Raw genomic sequence first — 16,486 nt, 5'->3', positions numbered from 1 at the left:
ACCGTGAGATGAATCTCGACATGGCGGCTATGCGACCAGTCAGTCTCTAAACCTGTTTCTTGCTGGTTAAGTTCTCTGTATTCTCTCTATAGCTTTGATTTGGTTGGGGTTGACCGCGATGCCTCATTGTGATACCAAGAAGCCGAGATTTGACCAGAGTATGTCGAAGACCTCTTTCAAGTGGTCGATGTGATCTTTCTCCTTTTTGATTTGACTAGCATATCGTCGATGTAGACCTCCATGGTTTTGCCGAGTTGGTCCTTGAATATTTTTGTCACCAACCTCTGATACGTTGCTCCTACGTTTTTGAGTCCGAAGGGCATCACCCTGTAACAATATGTCCCCTGGTGGGTGATGAAGGTGGTTTTTTCCTGGTCTTCCTCTTCCATGAGGATCTGGTTATAGCCCGAGTAAGCATCTAAGAAGCTTAATAACTCGTGCCCGGTTGTTGCGTCAATGAGCTGGTCGATGTGGGGCAGCGGGAATGAGTCTTTCGGGCAAGCTTTGTTCAAATCTGTGAAGTCCACGCACATCCACCATTTTCCGTTCTTCTTTTTCACCATGACTATGTTGGATACCCATTGGGGGTATTTCGACTCTCTGATAGAGAAGTTTTCAACCTCCTCGCGGACTGCATCATTTATTACAGAATTGAATTTCCGCCTAACTTGCCTTACTGGGGGTAAATCGGGTCAACATTCAACTTGTGTGTCTCTATCTCTTTTGGGATATGTGGCATGTCTACATGGGAAAATGCAAACAAGTCTACGTTGTTAGCTAAGAATTGATGGAATTTACCTAGTTCCTGAAGTTTGTGGCCTATGTAGGCTCTCTTGCTATGGTTGTTTTTGTCGAGTTGGACGAGGTCGAGATCTTCCACAGTTGATCTCGTGGCCTCTATGATTTTGGGATCTTTGATGACGTCCTCTCCTTCATCATCGCTCGACCTTGACCCTATTAATTGCTATGCTTCCTTGTCTTTGCTCTTCATTTGCTGGGTGTACGTGCAATCCTGGGCGATGCGATAGCATTCTTGGGAAGTGCGTTGCTCTCCTCGGATGCTGAATACTCCCCAAGGGGTGGGGAATTTGATGACTTGGTATAAGTTGGAAGGTATGGCCTTCATGGCATGTATCCAAGGCCGACCTATGATGGCGTTGTATGCCGTGTCCTGATCCATGATGTGGAACATGGTCTCCAGAGTAACGCCGCCAGCCAGGACGGGTAGTGTGATTTCTCCAGATGTCCGTTTAATTGCATGATTAAAACCCGTTAGTGTGATGCAAAGTGACACTATCTTATCCTTGAGTTTCATTTGTGCAAGCACTCGAGGGTGGATAATACATGCACCGCTTCTGTCATCAACCATAATACGTTTTAAATCTGTATCTAAGATGCGTAAAGTAATAACGAGTGCGTCATAGTGAGGTAAAACCAAACATTGGGTATCTGACTTATCGAAGATGATACTTTCTTCGAGTTCGTCATACCATTCATGAGTGATTTACCGTTTCATCTTGTAGGTGGTCGTGAATTTTACGCTGTTGATTGACGCGTTGTCGCCCTCTCCGATGATCATTTGGATAGTTCGAGCCGGAGAAGGCAGTTTTGGTGGACCTTGATGTTGTTCGCGTCCTCGAGCAAAGTTTGCCCTTCCTCGATCGCTTAATAGTTCTTTCAAGTGTCCTTGGAGAAGCATATTCACCGCCTCTTGCCTTAGGGCGATGCAGTCCTCGATTTTGTGACCCTGTGTCTAGTGGAATTCTTAGAGGGCGTTTGACTTTCTGGTGTTCGGGTCGGACCTCATCTTCTGCGGCCACTTCATTTTTGGGGCGAGCTTCTCCAGGGCGTAGACTATTTATGAATGAGAAACACAAAAATTGTGAGCGGATAATAAGGGGGGCATACCTCTGTCGCTTCAGTGAGTCCCTGTTTGTGGCCTAGATGGGCCTCATTGTGCGGGGGGTGGTATGATGGCGGTTCTGACATATGGTTGATGTGTTTCATGGTTGGGCCTCGAACCTGTGAGGTCTCTTCTGTTGTCGTTCCTCCTGTCCTTCCTGGATTCCATTTGTACTGAGGTCAACCGTTGAGTTGGCCCGTTGAGGTCGTCTTCGCCAGCTCGTACTTCGGCGGAGTAGGCGTTGTGTATCTCGTCCCAAGTGGCCGGGGGATACTTCATGAGCATGCTTAACAACTTTCTGGTCGCCCTTGAACCGCTTCTGTTTAGCCCATTCTGGAAAGCTGCTACTGTCATTCCTTTTGATTCATTTGGTAAGGTCATCCTCACACGGTTGAATCGAACGAGGAAATCTCTCAGCCCTTCACTGGGCGACTGTTTTTTGATACCCAATTTTTTCCTTCACATTTTTTTAAATAGTATATATATCTTTTCCAAATGTCATTTTGCATCATTACTTAATTTACAAAATTTATAAAAGCATTTTCCATAATTTTCAAAGCTTTTTGTTGCATTAAAATTACTTGAATATTTGCTAATTATTCCCTTAAATTATTTGCAATAACTCAATCATCTTAATTTATTATTTTACATCCACACACATGTTTTAAAATATTTTTTATAGCGTTACATATAATTATATCTATATTTTAGTTATTTATGTATTTTTTGCAAAAATAGTCTATGTTCATACATAAGTACTCTTTTATTACATTATTTGTGTCAAAATAGCATTTTATAATTCTAAATTATTATTTTAAATCATTTTAGTGCATAAATAATATTTTTATTTATTTATTAAGTATTTTTATAAATTATTTTTGGATAAGTTTCGTGTATTTAAATAGAAACACAATTTTATGCTAATTTTTGGACCAATTTTGGCCCAAATACTTAGCCCATTCACTTTCCTCTCCAGCAGCCCAATCCAAACGACCCCTTAATCTCAACCCAGACGAAACCCGTTTCCAAAACCCGACCCATCTCCCTTTAAATCTCAGTCGTTGATCAAAAGCGATCAACGACTCACAAACACCACACTCCCTTTCCTTATATCCCCATAACCTAACCATAATCCCCATTTCCTAAAGACATCCGCCTCTATTCTCTCCTCCCTCCTATAGAAACCCTAGCCGCCTCCCCCAATCTTCTCCAAATCCGAGCAAATCATGGATTCCTTATGTGATTTATTTACCCTTTAAGTGTTACCTTGTTGTTACTTGCGAGACTATGGTGTTACTTAGTACTTGCCTAAATTTGGCAAGTACCATCTCTCAGATTCGGACCCGTTCAACTTCAATCGCAAAGATCTGGACAATATCTTGTCCATATATACAGAAGAATGGTTGATTTCTCATTCCAATAGAAGGATTTTCAAATATTCAACCCTAATTAGGGTTTGAATTTCGATTTCTTTCCTTTACTGGTTGTTTTTTCGGTTGCATGTATATTTTTCCTTTCCTTGTTTATGATTGATTGACTTCTTTCCTTATTTACTCGTCTGATTTAACTACTATATAAACCCCCTTCATAAATCCACTTGAACAGACTTTAATCACTGTTATTCTCTCACTCCCACTCATTCTACTATTCTAAAATTTGAGACCTTGGTTGGCTGAAGGCCAAGGCCACTGGAATCCTACTATTCAACCTCTCTCTCAGTGTGAGCACTTCCCTCGGTTCATTTGAAGCCCTTGGGAACTCTGACGCACCGAGAAATTTGGGGGTTTTACTGTTCTCTCCGTGTTACTGATAAGCAAGTTGTTGGTTCTTAATCTCTGCCTTATTAGCTCGTTAATTCTACAAATTGGTGAGTAATAAGACTCTTGCGAATTATTCTCTTTTATTGGTATTCATGTCTTTCTGGCTTTTTTGAAACTGTATGTTGTTGCTTGCCTTTATTCATGTTCATATTTGATTTCATTATCCTATACCGCTTGTTTTTTATCTGAACGAACTTGGATTCTGATTTTGGTGCATACCTATTTCATATGTGTAACTTGAACGATTCCTTTAAGCTTGCTCTGTTATTTTGACCCCTATTGTTTGAGTCCTTTCGCATGCCTTGCCTTGATCCCTTGTACTGGAACTCTTAGGAGATCATCTCCTACCAGAATTTACTTGATTGAACTCTTTTCTGATGAGTGATTTATGCATGCTCTATTGTTTCCCTGCCTTGTGTTCACATGAACCTTATATCTAATTATTGTCTTAATGTTCAGTTAATCCTGCACTCTTTAGCATTGCCTAAAGCTTCCGGTTGAATTTCAATATACCTAGCCTCTCCTGTCATGTATAGTTAACTGGCACAAGCCTTAGTGTGTGCATATTCTATTAACCTTAAGTTAATATGATTTTCTACCATGATCTTTGGACTAAGAAATCTTTGTAATTAAGATTCTTATCGACTATTATAAGCCATGCCTACTTGCTTGCTTACTTGCCATTCTCTGACTATAACTTCGTTAGACCGTCATGCCTTAATCTCCTAGTTTTGAGTCTCGTTTAGGCCCATTGATGCTTTGCTATGTTCTGAAAACTAGGCATGTATGTTTACCATGTTAATCTAAGTGATATACCTCCTCAATTCTGCTAATGTTGCACATGCTACTCTTTCACTTGTTTGAACTTATGTTGTCATTCGTTATGCTAAAACTATTCTATTAAGGCTGATCCCCTGCTTGAAATTGTCTTTAGCTGTTTTGGACCATGTCTATTTTTGAAATTTCTTTAGAAATAGCCTATTATCTTACAAAGACCAGTCATGTCCCCTATAACCAAATGCAACATGAATTTGTATATCCTGTCAACATGCCACGCTAATTTGCTTATGCTTTATAGTCCTAAGAAAATAAGTATGTGGACTTTCTACTCTGTTCATTTCGTTCAACACATAGTCTATTGCTTGTGTGACCATGTCCTTCATTTGGGATTGGTATTTGGTTCTATGTGATGTTCAGCTTGGCTGTTGGATCCAGACCTACTAGACTGATCTTATGAGTTGGGAATTCGAGTCCACTGGAGCTGTCGAAGGCCTGGAAAATACTGGGTTATCTATATTGGGCATATCATTGGGCCTATAGTAGTCTGCTTATGTACTTATTCTGATTTAATTCTGGTCTGTAATAATCTTGTAATTGAACAGACGGGGTGATTAATAAAAGGGGTAGGGTATTTTAATTCTCGCACAAGGGGTAGAAAGCATGCGTATTGGACTTATGTTCTTTACTTTCTATTTTAACTCTCATGTATTGCACACTAGTAGAAACCATGCCTAGAGTAATCACACACTCACTCAACCTGTTTATTATCAAAGCATAAACTTAAGTACTCTATTTGTTCCCCATGTCTACTGCTATTTGTTATTGGACAACATGCTTATATGATCACTAATGCCTATCTAGAAATCATGTTTATATGACCTTAATTGACTAATTAGCTATTATTGTTGTTATCATACTGCCCGCATATATAACATGCCTATCGGGATAAAGTGTTATAAAAAATCAGGTTTGATTGTCAATTTCTAGAGATCCTGCCTATAGGATATTATCACTCGCGTAAATTTATTTATGAGATCAACTGGTCAATACTGGATTCTCAAAACTGTTTCATTGTTTAGCGACGCCACTACTAGAAATCATGTCTATAGGACAATGTCACCTTTCTGAGGCGCACATTTATAAAATCAGCACTAATAGTTCTAAGCTTACGAATAGTTTATTGCCTCCTCGCTTAAGACATTAAGAGTAATAACGTTGCATATACGATGTTGGAATTCAGAATTGCCTGGAAACCATGCCTATAGGATTAAGTCTTAATTCTGAAACTATGCACTTCCTATGCTGCCCGCGTGAATTTGTGTTTATGTGTGGAGGCATATTTGAGCCTTTAGTTGTCTTTACATGAAGTCCTACTTATTTTGAATGTCGGGTAGTTTTACCATTTTGAGCAACCTAAGTAAAGTCTAGAACCACTCAAATAGAGGTCCAATGCCTCCTGGACTATAGGCATGGGACGGGTAGTGCACACATAGGGTATGATTTAGAATTGAATTAGAGCGCTTCTAGGTAAACAACTTTAACATAGTAATTGGGTAGCAAGAGATGATAGTCTGTGTCCGCTGAATAATATGAGTAATTCCTATCTAAAGGGAGTTGCAAAGTATTATTTATGTTCCCCGGGGTGATCCTTTAGGCTAAAACATTTAGGACCCCCCTTTCTTTATATCTACATCTAGTTATTGAAACGTTGTATTTATATCTTGTAGTTCTTAAAGATCTGTACCAATTGTGTTATAATGAACTTCCTCGACCTTTGTTTATTTGATCACCTAGTCTACTTATATAATCCACATAGTTCTAAGTTCGGTCGGGACCCACAGTTGTGGATCTCGAAGAGTACCTAGCCCCTTCTCTTTGAGGTAATTTGAGGCCTTACCCGATCTTTGGTGACGTTGACTAATAAAAATAGAATCATTTGCAAATAGGTGCCCTAATGCACCTTAATAATCGTTAGGTGGCGACTCTTCTCTTTTAATACCCATTTAAAATAGTTGTCACATGTCGAAACCCGATTTCGCGAGCAAAAGGGGCGCGGCAGCATGTCGACTCTGCTGGGGATATACTTAGCCTCTTACTATTATGAACTTGATTTAGGTGGATTATTTTCTTTATGCACATCCCTTCCCTTATTCATCTCTATTTTTTTAAACCTGTTGTGACATGCATATCCCTTCCCTTCTTCACCTTTATTTGTTTAAATTTGCTATGACATGCACATCCTTCCCCTATTCACCTCTGCTTGCTTTGACCGCTCTTTATCTTGTCAAATTACTATATCATGTCTACTTCGTTACTTGCTTTGCCTATATTCTATGAACTAAACTAACTTCTTCCCTTTATCTTCCTTTTCTTTCCTTGTTTATTCTCGATATTTTATTTACTGCTTTTACATATTCAATCATGCAAATACTTGACAAACTGTTATTATCTCTGCATAAAGCATGCTTCACATCATACTCCATTCGTGCCAATTATTAACATAGCGGCACTTGATGAGTGTTCGCGCTCTTCTAAAATTACCCTTTTAAATTGGAAAGGCTTATTTGCGTTAGACTAATCGATCAGCGGTGTAGTCGACGGTCCCATGCCTTTCTCTCTCAAGTTGTCCACTTGAGAGTACCTTTCTAGAAACCTTACTCCAATATCAAATGTACATGCATCATGTTAAACCTAGTACGGGTTAAAACGTTGTTAACGTAATAGCCCGCTAAGATAAGCCTTGTCCAAATCCCGACAGGATTTCCACAATCCCAATAGGCATCGTCATGTTATGTGCATTACTTGGAGATAATATGCCAATATATTGATTGCTATTGTGTAAATGGTCGAATCTGGAGGGGGAAAGGGCTAACCTTTATTTGTTTGCAGAAAATGAAGCACGAAGTCCCCAGGTTCGGCATGGTCCAAAACATCCTACCTCTATTACTTTACTGGTGGAAAGACCTTGCGCCTTGCGATAAGAACCATGCAAGGAGAGTACTTGGCAACTTGTCGTCTTTGCTGAATATCCAACCAAATAGGGCTTTGATTGAGGCTGCTACCATGTTCTGGGATGAGAAAAGAGCAGTCTTCCAATTTGGTGACATAGAAATGACTCCTCTCTTAGAAGAAATAGGGGATTTTGATAAGCTGACATGGGATAGTCGTGCCAGAGAATTGCACCCCTCGTGGTTTTCTAAAGATGCTAGGTTTTAAGAAAAATTACGAGTTGTTTTGTCTAAAGAAATCATACATCCCATTTGAATTTCTTTATGAGTGTTATGGGCACAGTAAGTCATATTGCCTTCATCATGATGAACTCGATATTACTTCATTAGGTTGGACGCATCACCGGGTTTATGTGTTCATCATCTGCTTCTTGGGTTTGTTGATATTTCCAATGAAAGGGGGAAGGATCCACAATCGTTTAGCTATGGTTGCAAGAATTATAATGGAAGGCATCGAGGGGAAAACCTACACCATCATCCCTATGATCCTAGCCGAACTGTACCGCGCTCTAGATCGGTGCAAGCAGGGGTTTAGACATTTTGAAGGTTGTAATATGTTATTGCAAGTTTGGTTATTGGAAAACATTCAGAGAGGAGAATATCATGAAGAGCTTTTGCGACGACCATTGAATGATTACATAACTTACCACCATCCAAAGAAAATGACATTCATCCCATATAGGTTCGCACAACCCGGAAGTGCTGTAAGTTGGGTCCGCTTCTTCAGCAATCTGACAGACGAAAAGGTGCATTGGATGTTTGAGTGGTTTCCTAGAAATGAGTTCATCATCAGGTCGAGGGATACTACTCATTTAGTATTGATCGGGTTGTGAGGCATTTATCCCTATGCTCCTATAAGGGTAATGAGACAGGCAGGAAGAAAACAAGTCATACCTCGGGTTTCAAACATGATCTAGTACAAGGCAGATTTCAAAGGGGACGTCATTCCTTTCAAGTTCGAGGCACATCATATGTGGAACCAGAAGGTCATTGTGGAAAAAGAGACTATCGAGACAGACATGTACCATGCTGGCCATGTGTATTTCTATCCATCATGGTTGGTAGATGATATAGCATGAGACATCAAGCAAGAGGTCAATTTGGAAAATAGGATCATTGACGATGCTGTTGAGGCACATGTCAAGTATAGAAGGCTTCGCAAAAGGGTTTTCTAGTCGGAAGCTAGGCATCTGGAATAGCATAAAATAGACATGTAGGCTATAAATGAATGAAGGGTATCATCACTAAGTCAACAGAGAGGTTGGAATATCTGGAACAGGGATTGATGGAGCTCTAAGGAAAGATGAGAAAGAGGCTTGCAGATTGTCAAAACACGGATGGCAACGAAGGAGGGCATCTAGCAAAGGCTTACTTAATTATTAGATATGCCTGACCTGGGGAACTTGATTGATGGAATCAAAAGAGCCAAGCATGGAGAGGGTCCCTCAGGGACCAAATAGATTAGCAAATAATGTTCTTTACTGTATTCTAGCTTAGTTTAGATTTCGATTGTAATAAGGCTAAACGCCATTAGTGACTTCATTATTATTGTCGATTTAGTAAAAGTTTGGCTTATTTTCACATTAATGAAATGACGCAATATTGGCATCAATTTTTTCCAAGTCTATGTGTCGCTTAGGCCTACCTCGGGCACAACGAGGTCCCCAATTAGGACGCGAATTACTGCATGATTTTGCAAAACGTGTTTAAATACTACAAGCATTCTTTCAAATATCCCTTACTGACTTGGTTACCTTTTTCTTTTTCTTTCTTTTGATTATTCCCATTCCCCAAGGTTGGTTCGTGCATACTGGCATCGTCAGCATATCACACTAGATCCAGAGGTCCTCCACCTCCTCCTCCACCAAGCGATCCCAAGAGCAAGAACAAAGGAAAAGCGAAGATGGATGATATGAGCAGTATCAGAAAGGATAACGCCACCATAGCAGAGAATGTCGAAACTTCAGATGGTCGAAGCACCCTGGCACAGAATGAACTGGTCTTACATCTGGAACAAAAGATTTTGGAGCTACAAGAAGAACTTGAGCAGGTCCGAAACTTGGCAAACCTCTCTCTCACCCTAAATGTTCCTGATATTAACCAACAAAATCTGAACACCCAGAACCAAGGACCACCACAAAACCCACAACACCAAAACCCGCCACCAAACCCTCATGCACCACACCAGTACCCCCACACCTCCCCAAAACCTTAATCCTCCTCCAGTACCAACTCCTCAACAACACCATCACCACCCAACCCAATATCCACAGAATACCACTTATCATACTCCCAGAATGCACCACAAACCATTCCTGATCCCCAAAACTCAACAAATGATCACCCAAATACCCAGATCCCCGGAGTTTACCAAAGCAACCCGATATATGTGGAAACCTTACCCCACACACTGCAACAAACCCTATACATACCCGAGTCATCCGAGAAGGACCTGCTCATCAAGAATATGACGGAAGAACTTAAGAAGCTCTCTGGCAGAGTTCAGAATGTCAAAGGTGGTAAAGGCATTGAAGGTTTGAATTATGAAGATGTGTGCATTCAGCCAGATGTAGAGTTGTCGGGGGGTACAAACCTCCCAAATTTGAAATGTTCGATAAATCTGGTGATCCAAAAGTGCATCTGAGGACATATTGTGACAAGCTTATAGGAGTGGGTAGAAACGAATAAATCCGCATGAAGCGGTTCATGCAAAGCCTCACAGGAGATGCATTATCCTGGTACATCAGTCAGAATCCAAAGAAGTGGGTGAGCTAGGTAGGCATGGCATCAGACTTTATGGACAGATTCAGGTTCAACACAGAGAATGCACCAGACATTTTCTACATTCAGAACCACAAAAAAAAAAACCCAACAAAAACCTTCTGTGAATATGCTACTCAGCGGAGATCTGAGGCTGCAAAGGTAAGACCAGCACTCGAAGAAGAACAAATGAATAAGTTCTTTGTCCGAGCTCGAGACCCGCAGTACTATGAAAGGTTGATGGTTATTGAGAACCACAAATTCTCCGACATCATCAAGCTAGGAGAAAGAATAGAAGAAAGGATTAAAAGTGGGATGGTGACGAATTTCGAAGAACTGCGAGCCACAAACAAAGCCTTACAATCGGGAGGTATTTCAAAGAAAAAGGAAGTAGATGCTGTCATGGTGGCCCAAGGTCCTAAATCTCCACTCACATACCAAACACCTCCATCATCATATCAACCTTCACCCACCAGATACCACCAACCCTCTACCACCTACCATACCTATAACACTCAACCCGCATATTACCATTTACCTCCACCAGCTTGCCAAAACTACCACAACCCATGACCAAACTTTGAGCGCAGACCACCTAGACAATACACCTCGATCGCTGAGCCCATAGACCAATTATATGAGAGATTGAAGGTTGTTGGTTATGTCACTCCCATCCCTGCTGTGGCTATGGAGAATTCTTCTCAGTGGATCAACCTGAACAAGACATGTGCCTATCATTCGGGCATGAAGGGTCATACAATTGATGAGTATTGCACACCGAAGGACAAGATTCTGACACTGATCGACAACAAGGTCATACAGTCAAAGAAAACTGCACCAAATGTGTGCAACAATCATCTCCCAGATCACAGAGGTGAGGGAGTAAATGTAATAGATACTAATGAAGAATGGGACCCTGAAGGGTCAATCAGACTTATTCGGGAGGGGGATGATCCTAAAATATCTCCGCTCACCCTCACACCAGTTGTAGTACAAACCCAAACACCATTTGAGGTCGAGGTGACTGCACCCTTCACTGTGATGGTAGCTCCCAAACCATCCTACAAGTCCGATGACATCCCATGGGACTATGTTGCAGAAGCCAGGAGATAAGGGAAAGCTAAAATAGAGGAGACAAGTGCGGCACAAGGCATGACCAGAACTGGCAGAGTCTATACACCTGAAAACTTGGGGGAACAAGCAAGGAAACCACATCTAAGCCACCTATTGTCGATACAGGTACTAATGACCTCTGGAGGAAAGTACAAGCAAGGGAGTATCTTGTTGATCATCTAAACAAAACTCCCACTCAGATATTCATTTAGTCGCTGCTGCAAAACTCCGAGATATGCAGGAACGCCCTGATGAAAGTGCTGAGCGAAGCTTATGTACCGAACAACATCACTAGCGGGGAGATGGCCAACATGGTAGGGAAGGTGCTGGAAAGCCACAAAATCACCTTTCACGAAGATGAGCTACCGCCAGAAGGACTAAGTCACAACAGGGCATTGCACATCACAGTGCGATTTGAGGACAAGTTTGTCGCTAGGGTCCTAATAGACGGAGGATCCAGTCTCAACATATGCCCACTGACAACTCTAAAGAGGTTGGGTAAAGGCCTGCACGAGATACAAATGGTAAGTATGAATGTGAAAGCGTTCCATGGATCCCAAAGAGCCACGATCGGAGAAATCAATCTCAACCTACAAATGGGACCGACTTGGTTCGATGTCGAGTTCCAAGTGCTGGATATATCTGCTACCTATAATTTATTGTTGGGATGACCATGGATACATGCCATTGGGTCAGTGGCTTCTACTCTGCATCAGGCTAGGAAATCTGAATGGAATCATCAAGAAGTGATTTTTCGTGGGGATGGAAGCAACCTTATCTACACCAATCAGGCCGTTCCAGTAATTGATAATAGGAAGAAGCTGGGAGGAGAGACGTACCATCGCATTGAGCACGTCAATGTAATTGAAAAGGACAAATGGTGGAGCAACAAGATAGAAAGCATATTACTATGGACAGGGTATGAACTTAGCAAGGGTCTCGGCAAGAACCTCCAAGGGATCACCAAGCCAGTACAACCAAAACGTCATAGTACAACTTTTGGGCTCGGATATGAATATACTTGGCAAGAGTACCAAGATTGGTCACCGCCATGGCGTGGTCCTTATTATCCACTGGAACAACCGGTACCACCTCTACAACAGACATACCAATAAGCAAACGTGATGTGGGGATCTGAGGAAGATGAAGTCTTAGCCGGTATGAGGAAGTTATTTCTAGATGAAGAAGATATGGATTGCAGTGCAATAGTTGAGGAGGAGGAGGATGGAGACCTTATCATTCAGACCGTGGAAAGAGGAACTATTCTCAAGAACTGGATTGTTGCACCGTCCCGGCCCCGTCGAGTTCCTGGGTAGCTTGGCAGATTAGCATCAATTACTTTTAAGCATTTGAGACATTTTTAGTATTTTGTTTTGAAATAATTGCTCGAGTCATCAAGCCGCATTTGTTAACGTTTTAAAGATTTCAATTAATGCATTGCTATTTTTTGTATTTACTATTATTCTCTACATTTTTTCTCTTTACAACATTATTATTACATATTCCGATGAACCTGTGACTGTGACATGTAATGAGAAAACGCAACATAAGGATAGTGGTTCAGAGGATCTGGAAGATGATACAATACCTAAAGAAATCGTCAGAGAAGTGGTAAATTTTGAAAACAAGCCAAAGTCTAATTTGGACGAAACTAAGGCAGTTAATTTAGGGGATTCAGAACTGGTCAAGGAAACACACATAAGCATTCATCTATCACCATCAAATAAAGAAGAGTACATCAGATTCCTAAAAGAATATCAAGATATCTTTGCATGGTCCTACGACGACATGACGGGTTTGAGCACATCCATAGTCGCTCACAAGCTACCCACTAATCCTACATGTCCACCGGTGAAACAGAAGCTCAGAAAGTTCAAGCCAAATATGAGTTTGAAGATAAAAGAAGAGGTCACCAAGCAGATCAAATCCAAGGTTCTTAGAGTGGTCGAGTACCCGACTTGGTTGGCCAACATTGTGCCAGTTCCGAAGAAAGATTGGAAGGCCAGAGTGTATGTTGACTATTGAGATCTGAACAGAGCAAGTCCCAAAGATGATTTCTCGTTGCCCAATATACACATATTGATCCACAACTGTGCCAAACATGAACTCCAATCTTTTATGGATTGCTTCGCGGGGTACCATCAGATCTGGATAGATGAGGAGGATGCTGAAAAGACGGCCTTCATAATGCCGTGGGGAATATATTGTTATAAAATGATGCCATTTGGTCTGAAGAACGCTAGAGCCACTTACATGAGAGCTACGACAACTATTTTCCACGATATTATACACAAAGAGATAGAAGTGTACGTGGATGACGTTATCATCAAATCCAAGAAGAGCACGGATCACACAGCAGATCTGAGGAAATTCTTCGATCGACTTCAAAGGTATAATCTGAAACTGAATCCTGCAAATTGTCCTTTTGGAGTCCCAGCCGGAAAATTATTAGGATTCATCGTCAGTCGCAGAGGGATTGAGTTGGACCCATCAAAAGTTAAAGCAATCCAAGACTTGCCACCTCCGAAGAATAAGAAAGATGTGATGAGCTTTTTAGGGCGTCTCAATTATATCAGTCGCTTCATAGCACAATCAACAGTAATATGTGAACCAATCTTCAAGATGCTGAGGAAAGAAGTTGGACTGAAGAATGCCAGAAAACCTTCGATAAAATCAAGGAGTATCTGTCCAAACCACCCGTTCTGGTCCCACCAGAACCAGGAAGGCCACTGCTACTTTATTTTTCTGTGCTGGACGGAACCTTCGGTTGCATTTTGGGACAACATGATGAAACTGTAAGAAATGAGCATGCAATATATTATTTGAGCAAGAAATTTACACCCTACGAAGCCCGGTACTCTTTGCTGGAACACACCTGCTGTGCTTTAACATGGATAGCTCAGAAGTTGAGACATTATTTCAGTGCATACACCACATACCTCATATCAAGGATGGATCCACTGAAATATATCTTTCAGAAGCCCATGCCTATGGGTAAGTTAGCAAAATGTCAAATATTATTGAGTGAGTTCGACATCATCTATGTAACTCAGAAGGCGGTCAAAGGGCAAGCATTGGTGGATCATTTGGCAGAAAATCCCGTAGACGGAAAATACAAACTATTAAAACGTATTTTCCCGATGAAGATGTGTCGTTTGTCGCAGAAGATATCACTGAAACATATGATAGTTGGAGAATGTTCTTCGACGGAGCAGCAAACTTCAAAGGAGTAGGTATTGGAGTTGTCTGGGTATTAGAAACCGGCCAACATTATTCGGTGTCCACAAAATTCAGGTTCCCATGTACCAACAATATGTCAGAATATGAGGCTTGCATCCTAGGGCTCAGATTGGCCATTGACATGAATGTTCAAGAGTTGTTGGTAATTGGAGATTCCGATCTGTTGGTGCATCAGGTTTTAGGAGAATGGGCTATAAAGAATACCAAAATATTACCATATTTACACTGCGTACAAGAGTTGATCAAGAGGTTTACTAAGATAGAATTCAAACATGTTTTGAGGGTTCAGAACGAGTTTGCAGATGCATTAGCCACTTTGTCTTTCATGATACAACATCCAGACAAGAATTTCATCGATCCTTTCCCAATAGGAATTCATAAGCAGCCAGCTTATTGTGCTCATGTTGAAGAAGAGAGCGATGGAAACCCGTGGTTCTACGACATCAAGGAATATTTGGCAAAAGGGAGAATATCCAGAGCACGCCACCCATACTCAGAAGCGCATACTTCGAAGATTAGCCAACCACGTCTTTCAAAACGAAGGAATTCTGTATAGAAGGAATCCAGACCTGGGATTATTATGATGTGTGTCGCCAAGGAAGCATTTAGATTGCTCGAGAAAATACATGCCGGAACCTACGGACCACACATGAATGGGTTCACTTTGGCCAAAACGATACTAAGAGTGGGGTATTTCTGGATGAATATGGAAACAGACTGCATCAAGTATGTTCAGAAGTGCCACCAATGCCAGATACATGCTGACATGATACGGGTACCACCCAATGAACTCAGTGCAACAAGTTCACCTTGGCCATTCTCGTCTTGGGGTATGGATGTCATCGACCCGATCGAGCCCGCCGCTTCGAATGGACATAGATTCATCCTAGTGGCCATAGACTACTTCACAAAATGGGTTGAAGTCGCATCTTACAAAGCTGTAGCTAAAAAGGTTGTAGTAGATTTTGTCCAGGACCGCATTGTTTGTCGGTTCGGAGTACCAGAGTCAATCATCACCGACAATGCCGCCAATCTCAATAGCGATATGATGAAGGCCATGTGTGAAACCTTCAAAATCAAGCATAAGAACTCTACAGCATACATTTCACAAATGAATGGAGCCATAGAAGCCTCCAACAATAATATCAAGAAGATATTGAGGAAAATGGTAGATAATTACAAACAATGGCACGAGAAGCTGCCATTCGCTCTGCTCGGATATCGTACTACAGTTCGCACATCAACTGAGGCAACTCCTTACCTATTGGTTTATGGCACTAAAGCAGTTATTCCTGCCAAAGTAGAAATCCCTTCTTTGAGAATTATACAAGAAGCTGAGCTCAACGATGCAGAATGGGTACAAAGCCAATACGAGCAATTAGCTCTAATTGATGGTAAAATAATGAATGCAGTGTGTCATGGTCAACTCTATCAGAACAGGATGGAAAGAGACTTCAACAAAAAGATCAGACCATGGAAATTCACACCGGGGCAATTGGTGCTAAAGCGAATCTTCCCATATCAAGCGAATCTAATAGGAGGAGCACTCATACTTTCAGAAATGGACAGAGAAATTTGGCCAAAACCTATCAACTCAGACGCAGTCAAGAGATACTATGTTTAGGATCATTCGCATTTCTTCATTTGATGTAACTGAACTACGCTTGACCTGATTCCCATTTATGAGGGGATACATAGGCAGCCCTGTGGGTTCGGTCACATCTTAATAAAATCTTCATTTTCCCATGATAAAAAACTGGGGCAAGATCGCAAGTTCAGCCAACTTCGTCATATGTGGAATAACCAAAAAAGTATTGTCAAGAGTATACATTTAAACTGTGGCAGAATTTTGAGGAGGACCC

General features: G+C 41.2%; 1 protein-coding gene across 1 annotated transcript; it reads left to right on the top strand.

The window, feature by feature from the left end:
* The first annotated feature begins 13,598 nt into the window (after positions 1-13,598).
* On the top strand, positions 13,599-15,180 carry LOC138895403 (uncharacterized). The gene is made up of 3 exons (XM_070180088.1): positions 13,599-14,179; positions 14,283-14,378; positions 14,478-15,180. Exons 1-3 carry the CDS (start codon positions 13,599-13,601, stop codon positions 15,178-15,180), a joined length of 1,380 nt encoding a protein of 459 aa, XP_070036189.1.
* The last annotated feature ends 1,306 nt before the right edge of the window (positions 15,181-16,486 follow it).

The sequence above is a fragment of the Nicotiana tomentosiformis genome, chromosome 7 (genome assembly GCF_000390325.3).
Source record: "Nicotiana tomentosiformis chromosome 7, ASM39032v3, whole genome shotgun sequence".
Classification (NCBI taxonomy): domain Eukaryota; kingdom Viridiplantae; phylum Streptophyta; class Magnoliopsida; order Solanales; family Solanaceae; genus Nicotiana; species Nicotiana tomentosiformis.
Note: the sequence above shows the minus strand (reverse complement) of the source record. Positions and strands in the feature narration are given on the sequence as shown.

Coding starts and splice junctions, on each gene's coding strand:
- LOC138895403 (XM_070180088.1), top strand. CDS start 13,599: ATGATGCCATTTGGTCTGAAGAACGCTAGAGCCACTTACATGAGAGCT. Junction 14,180..14,282: donor TGGGACAACATGATGAAACT/GTAAGAAATGAG, acceptor TAACATGGATAG/CTCAGAAGTTGAGACATTAT. Junction 14,379..14,477: donor TCAGAAGCCCATGCCTATGG/GTAAGTTAGCAA, acceptor ATCATTTGGCAG/AAAATCCCGTAGACGGAAAA.